Below are 7,679 nucleotides of genomic sequence, written 5' to 3'. Positions count from 1 at the left end.
GAATCAGTGCCTGAAAGTAGACTATGAATAAGTGCATAGAAGAAAAGCAGCGGTAACGAAAATGGCATGATTTAGTGACTTAACAAAAGGATGCTATTTACCTAGACTTCTTCCTGCTTTTATTATCAGAGAGTTGGGCAAACTTCTGTATTTGTCAGCCTTTTTATTTGATGAAACGCTTACTGTAGACGGTATGATAATGCCTTCTTGCTTACAGAGAGGGTTACAAGCAGGCGACTGAGATCTTCATGGACCTGTGCTTATGGTCACGTCTCATTGAGATTTAGTGTCACCCTGGCCCCTGAACATAGGCCATCTTGCTTGATAGCAGTCAAGCTAAGTTATGTTTTTAAAATTCTTGTCAGAAAACGTTACTCATGTTCTGTCGGTCTTATGGAGCATTTTTTTTCCTAGTTTAAAAACTAGTTATTTGTACTAATAATTCTCAGTATATTAGCCTGCTCTAAATTCATGTTAACTTACTGGATAATAAAACTGGGAATTCCTGAGTTAAATTTTACAACAAATGCTTCCAGTTTTACAAACCTCACTCTATCTATTGAGCTCTGGTTTATGGTATGTGGCTTTCAGGCCATTTGAATAGAAACACAACAGATATCGAGCATTAGAAAAATATTTATTTGTTCACATTGTTTCTTCACATGACTACCAAGCCATTGCAAATCCTCAGTTGTTTTATTAAATGTAAAAAACAAAAACTAAACAAATCAGTGCTCATACATTCATACACGTGCACGGACATAGATACTGCAATTTATTCATATTTAATTAATGAAATCATTTTAGCAAATGACCGCATTAACATGGCTGTATTCATTATGGCCATCGTCAATGATGGGAAGTCTCGATGTATGCATGTAAATTGTTTTATTTCATGCAATCATAGGCGCTGCACACCTGATACATGCTTCCTTGAACAAATAGCTCAAATGATGTTGGTTCCTCAGAACGTGGGAGTAGGTTCTTATCAGGAACTCAATGTTTTGGCTCAGAAGTTTCCGTGAAGGTCTCTGGGAGCCAAGTGGACTCCCTTATTCTCACATCACAAATCCCACAATTTTGACAAAGGGGATTCCAAAGTAAGAGTTCTTTGGAACACAAATGCATACATACATTGGTGGACATGTGCTTTTCAAGTGAGCAACCCTGCAAAAAGTATCTTCAGAACTCCAGTGCAACAACAAAAGTTGTGAAAAGTGGCTTGATTTTTGTTTTTACAACTATACACATATGTACAACCACATATTTCCCATAAATATTTCCCAAATCACACCGTACCCAGGAACCCATATGTACAGCAAGTCCATCACCTTTTTCTATAGGGAATGTGTCGCTCTCGTAAGTGCAGAGAATAGGCCAAAAGCCCTCAGTACAGTTTCATTTTAATGTGCAACAACATGTCGATGTCAAAGTACGTTCTGGTTCTTTCACTAAATAATACTCCATTCATTCTGCCGGTTGCTTTAGCAGCTGCATCAAAGCCCTTTTTTATCCTGAGATTGGAGACAAAATAAATTAATTAATTTAATATCGTATATGTATAATAAATTAACTCTCTGCAATGCCTCTGAACACTGCGGACCTACACTTTCAATGTGTAACTTTTGGCGCGTGGCCGACATGACCTGCGGAACCACACCCAGTATAAAACCACCATAATCAGCCAATAACATACGTAGACAACGCAGCCAAAGATAATGTACTGTGTTTCCTCTCTCCTGGCTTCAGTAAACCAGTTCTCTCCACTCTCTCTATAGATTGTGTAACCCAGTCCTGATAATAAAATGGCTGTCCACACAGATAGGGGTAGCAGGGGCATGTAGTTCCCCACAATCTTACGCCGGCCCGATGTCCCCCAGCTGCTCTTGTTCATGGTGAGGATAGCGAAGTACTTGGCCGGCAGGAGGCTGGTCATGTACAAAACTGAGTAGAGGGACATGAACACCATAATCAGGTTCCTGCGCAGGACGCAGGCGTACGCAGCTTTCACCAGTCCAATCAGCTGGATGCAGCAGAGCACCCACAAGATATCCCACAAGGTGCCCACCCAGAACAGCTTGATCATTGTGGCCGTGACAAAGAAGGGGAACACTCCTGAGACGATGGACTCGTAGGTCATCCACAGGTGGTGCTTGTGCCACCACATGGCGTTGAAGAGCCACTCGCGGAAGTACGACTTTGTCCAACGGGTCTGCTGGTTGAGCCAGCGCAGGAACTGAGCTGGCGTCTCTGTGTAACATTTGGAGCGAGATGTGTACCTGCAAATGAAAAAGATCAGCGGAGAGTCCACGTTAAGCAGTTTATTGGTCCAGACGAGCCATCGAACACAAAAATACAAAATACAAGGAGCATTGAGAAGATGCTAATGATGCCACAACTACTGTTGCATGGGTTGGTATTTAATGCAGAGAACTGCCTTCATTGTATTATAAGTGGCCAATCAAGGTACGTAACTGTTGTCTATACTCCATCCATTTTCTAAAGGTCTTCTCCTCGTGGCTGTGGGAAGATAAAGCCTATCCCAGCTGACTTTGAGCGAAACGCAAGCCAACTCTGGACCGTTCAGAAGACACATATCAAGACAACCATCCGCACTCACATTCACACCATCGGCGTGTGAACTTGCTTGCTAGCATGGCAATTAGGCAAGTGAACCATTTTACCATCAAGTGAAATGCAAAAGGACAAAATCACCAGGTTTCCCCTTTTGTTGCCATTCAAAGTGTTCTTTAGAATAGTAGCTAAAATGGACTACACAAATTTGTCATCAAAACAACACATCACAAAGCGCAGTTCTATGATAAGGCATCTAGTATGTCCTTCAATCATGCACCAAGTAGGCATTCACATACAGTCCAGGCTAAATCATTTGGACAAGCTTTCTCACTCAATTTCATAAAGTAATGATTGGCCACTCGCGTTTCTTCAGTTACCTGATTGGTTCTTGCCATAACGTGAATTTTAATAGTTTTCTTTGATATGAATTATAACAGTTGGCTGTTGGCCGTGTATTAACCTGACTTATGGCTTCTTCACAAGATAACTCATGGTCCCAATGCCGGTTAAGTGAAAACCAACTCAGGGGAATACCTCTTTAAGCTCATCAAGAGGGTACAAACCAGTAATCAGAGCAAAGGGTGGTTATTTTGAAGAAATTACAATATATAATATATTTTCATTCCATCTTTTCTTGTTAAGTACATAATCAGTTTTTTTACGTAACTTAGCTTTCATTTGTCGAAATGGATTTGTCGCCAACATATTTCTTTGAGACACACTGGGCACAAATGGCGTGCCACAAATTCTGACTAGCAGGCAGAAAGAACCTCACTCGAAAAAGCTTTGAGCAATTCAGTGGCTTCACAGTCAACCTTTATCTCGACAATAAAGTTTTATACCAAATCACAAATCAATGTGGAACACAGATCGAAGCTTGGTATGAACACCATTAAAACAGGTTGTTGTGTTTTATTGCTATGTGACCAACACTACTGTATAATGCAACTATGGCAGTATTAAAAAAAAATGGCTTACTTTGTAGCGTATCCCATGCTCAGCATACGGTTGGTAAGATGTCTATCATCTCCGAAGGTGCAGTGAGTCCCCAAAAATTTCTGATTGTACCATGATTCCAGAAATGCCTGAAGGAGATCATTCCTGTAGAGACCTAACACGGAAGAAGGACACGTTTATATTTCTGTTTCTAAATCATCATGAGCGTCGGTCTCTCTTGCAGAAATAAACATACCCAAAGGTCCACTTATGCAGGAGACGCAGTCGAAGAAAGACTGACAAGACCGCTCTATGTTGAAGGCCATCCAGTAGCGAAGACTGCTCATGAAGCTGATGTACGAGTCTTTCATGTTGAGGATCATCACGTCCCCGCCGACTGCGCCGTACTTGGTGTTACTCTCCAGCACCTTGCACAGCTCCACCGTGGCAAGGGAATCCAGCTTGGTATCCGAGTCGCATACCTGAATGAGCCATCGGTAAACCCTTTGAGCATTCATTTCATTCCATATCATTGATACAATATGCCTGCGATTATTGCCGTATGTTTCTCTTTGTCCTCACAAGTACGGCAATCCAGTTTTTTTTTTTCTTCACCGGTAACAAGCGTTTGTCTGAATCCAAGGCTCCCACCTGCCTACTTTTGCGTCACCATGGAATGCTAAGACTCCCTAAGTTCAGTATCTACCACAATGCATGCTTAATGTATCAAGTCATTAATAACTTGAATCTTGACCTCAGTGAATTTATTCCAATTAGCTTCTCTGCATAGACATAACACCAGATATAAAGACGTTATCGCTGGGAAAAAGTGAAGGTCTAAAATGTCGTGTGCGAGGGCCAAACATTTGGATCCAGCTTGATGCTCATTTTCTCCAATCTCCCACCTCAAGGAGAAGGTAAAAACTGAATTACAGTCTTGGTAGGTGGTTCTCAAACTTTTTTTTCACTGAAACACCCCTCTGTGGAATATTTCTCCAGTCAAGTACCCCAAAGCATTTTCGGATGAAAAGAAATTTACAAAGTGTTGTGCTGTTCATGTCTGATATTTGAAACTTTTGGATTGCATTAAAAACTTAATTTCCAGACATATTTTGTTCAAAAACTCTGTGCCACTAATGACATCTATTATACAACATATGTTTTGCAAAGGAGTCACTGGAACACAGTTCATAAATTGTGTCATGTTGCATTTCATTTGCACTTCATTTGAAAAGATTTGTTTTTTCTGTCAAGGAATTAAAATTGGCTTTCCTGATACCTTCAAACCCCTGACGTGTCTACTCATACCTACAGTACTCATTCCCCCATTTGAGAACCATTCGTAAGTGTCTAGAATTTCTTGGAAGCTACTCACCAGGAACAATGTCCTGTTAGTTTCAGCTTGTCTGGAAAGTATTACTTGTATGTTTTTTTTTTTGTTTGTTTTGTTTTTTTGTTTTTTGAGCTGTCCAACTACTGCAATGAATTGCCTTATTAGTGAAGGCAAAGGGTGTACTAGAACATGAAACATAGAAATCAAGGCTATTGAATAAATGTCCAACACGCTGAGTGGAACCTAAGTCAAGACAAAGGCTTACCTGAATGTAGTCCACTGAAGATCCGAGGGCCTTAAAGGCGGTGTACATGACCTCCCGCTTGCCCCCCCACTTCTGCATGATGCACACACAGCTCTTGGTCTGAATCAGGTGCTCCACTTCTTTTCGCTGAGGGTCCTCTCCTATGAAATAGAGGTTCACAGCACCGGTCTCCTGATCGAGATGGATCTTGTTGGGGTCCCACGTGTGGTAGTTGTTGTCCCACACGTAACAGCCAGGGTCCTGGTCAGCAAACACCTCCTTGAACATCTCCATCATGTAGCGGTCGTCCTCGCTGTTCCCGTCCACCACCATAATGATGCGTAGAAGCTCAGAGGGGTACTGGAGGGCCCGGATGGAGTTGAGGCACTCTCTGAGGTAGGCGGGGTCCTCTTGGTAGGCCGAGATGGTAAAACCGATAGTCTTGGTAAATGTACATGGTTTTGTCCGGCTCTTCATCCGCCGCTGCTCAATGAAGGCGAACAAGCTCTGGACCAGTACGTGCAAGGAGAGCAGGAGGCCATAAACGCCGAAGGAGACGATTTCGTACGGGGATGAGGCCAGAGGTTTCCCTTTGACGTAGGCCCACACCATCACACCCAAGATGCCCCCAGCGAAGACAAAGGTGAAGATGGTTTTGAGTATAGAACCCAACTTCTTGAGGAGAGGTTTCAGTTCCATCGTGTGTCTTCACCAATAGAAAGCACATATACAGGGCAAGATGGACAGTCAGTTCACCTGTTCAAGCATGACATGAAGAAGAACATCCCATAACGTCAGAAAGTGGTTTTATGATTACCTGTTAAAAAGCACAGTCTTTATGAAAGCAGGTTGCCACACCTACTAAAAGTGCATGCTGTGCTCATTTGTAATCATGGAAAAAGAACACATACAGTAAATTAGATTAGCCGTTGTCAGGTTACTACGAAACAGCGTGGCCAAGTAGGGCACACTTTGTCTTTCACCTCATTTCAGTGCTGAATTTAAAAAAGAGAGCTTTAAGGAAAGCTGGAAACAATTACAAATCCAAGCTAATTCAAACATGTTGCAATACAAGTCAACCATGCCCAGAGTGAACAAAGGTCTAAAACTGCAATATTTTGTTGTCTAATACGGAATGGGATTTTTAAGTACGTGCTACTATACTCATGCGGTATCACTTCTGATAAATATTTAACTGAAATTAAACACTTTGGGGAAACTGTTTTGTAAAATAATAATAATGTAAAAATACACATGAAAGTGACATCCTATAGCAGGGACTTCACATAATCACACTAATAATAATAACAAATAAGAAAATGAATATTTTTTATTTGAATTGTGTGCATTTATCTATGTATTTCTAGCATAAAAGAGAAGAAAATACAACATTAATAATAAAGAATGAAACAAATAACATAGCATAAACACATGTTCGGGAAAAGCAGCAGAAAGAAGAACTGTATTTTTTTTTCTCCTACTCCTTTGTAGCTGTGGTTTGGTTGTTTGATAAATAATTCAACTCATTGAACAAATCCAAATGGAAACTAATTCAAACATGCTGCGCAATAAGAGTTCTTCATAACCAGTGTAAGAGGACTAAAAACGTCATACTTTTTTTGTCAAATATTGAATTTGATTAAGATTTAGAAGTATATAATAATATACTTTTACTGTGCACTATCACTTATAAGAGATAACTGAAATGAGACATTAGGATGAAGCTGCAGCAACAACAATAAATATTATTAATAATAATAATTAGAAATACTGCATGTAGGTCTAATATGAAGACACGACAAAGGCATATAGCAGGGACTTAACTTAATCATAGTGATAATAATAATAAAAAAATAATAATAAAAAGTTGTATATTGTTTGATATGTTTGAATCAATGACTCAATAATCAATAACTGTTTTAATAAACTGTTTTTAAAAAATGCAAATATATTAACAAAAAAAGCAATAGCTGTTTTCTGAAATCCTTTAAAAAAAAAAAAAAGCCGAAATCAACTTAGAAGTCCGTTGGGATCGAGGTGTATCTACCTGTGGTTGCGCTCGCGACGCATTCACTCTGGCGTTGCTCCTGTGTGGCGAGTTCTTGTGAGGGCCTTGACTTTATAAGCTCGCCACTTGGATGTGCAAGGCCATGTGCGCGCCGGCCGAGGAGTGAGTGATGATGTACCCTCGCTCCCGCTGAGTCAGCCGTGCGTCAGTGAGACCGTGCAAGGGTGGTCCCCTTGCGCGCCCTACACACTCCTTTGTTGTCCTACATCATTTTTTTTCCCCCACACTTTCCACAAAACACGTTTGCTGCACGGTTAATGCCTTTTCTTGAACTTTATCAGCCAACCTCGCAAGACCTTTACGCCCCTCCTCCCAAGACCCTCCAAATACGAGATGGCAAGCTTGTACAATCAAAAATCCTAACCCCCGCCCCCATTCCCTCTGCAGTTTGATTTTCATTCATACATTCCTTTTCAAAGCATTTCAAGCAACCTTGAAAATTATCACGGTGCCAGTGCCTGCTTCTTTTCTATTCAAATTGGATGTCGCCCTCTGGTGGCTGTTTTCTTACAGTGCCAAAA

General features: G+C 40.9%; 1 protein-coding gene across 1 annotated transcript; it reads right to left on the bottom strand.

Moving 5' to 3' along the window:
* Positions 1 to 618: 618 nt before the first annotated feature.
* LOC148426711 (hyaluronan synthase 1-like) lies at positions 619 to 7,187 on the bottom strand. Its single transcript, XM_088410825.1, has 5 exons — positions 7,138 to 7,187; positions 5,112 to 5,796; positions 3,770 to 3,995; positions 3,556 to 3,688; positions 619 to 2,279 (listed from the first exon to the last, which is right to left on the bottom strand). Exons 1-5 carry the CDS (start codon positions 7,158 to 7,160, stop codon positions 1,604 to 1,606), a joined length of 1,743 nt encoding a protein of 580 aa, XP_088266951.1. The 5' UTR covers positions 7,161 to 7,187; the 3' UTR covers positions 619 to 1,603.
* Between the last annotated feature and the right edge of the window lie 492 nt (positions 7,188 to 7,679).

Source organism: Hippichthys cyanospilos, chromosome 3, assembly GCF_059441005.1.
Source record: "Hippichthys cyanospilos isolate Australia breed blue-spotted pipefish chromosome 3, RoL_Hcya_1.0, whole genome shotgun sequence".
NCBI lineage: Eukaryota > Metazoa > Chordata > Actinopteri > Syngnathiformes > Syngnathidae > Hippichthys > Hippichthys cyanospilos.
This window is presented reverse-complemented; position numbering and strand designations above follow the sequence as displayed.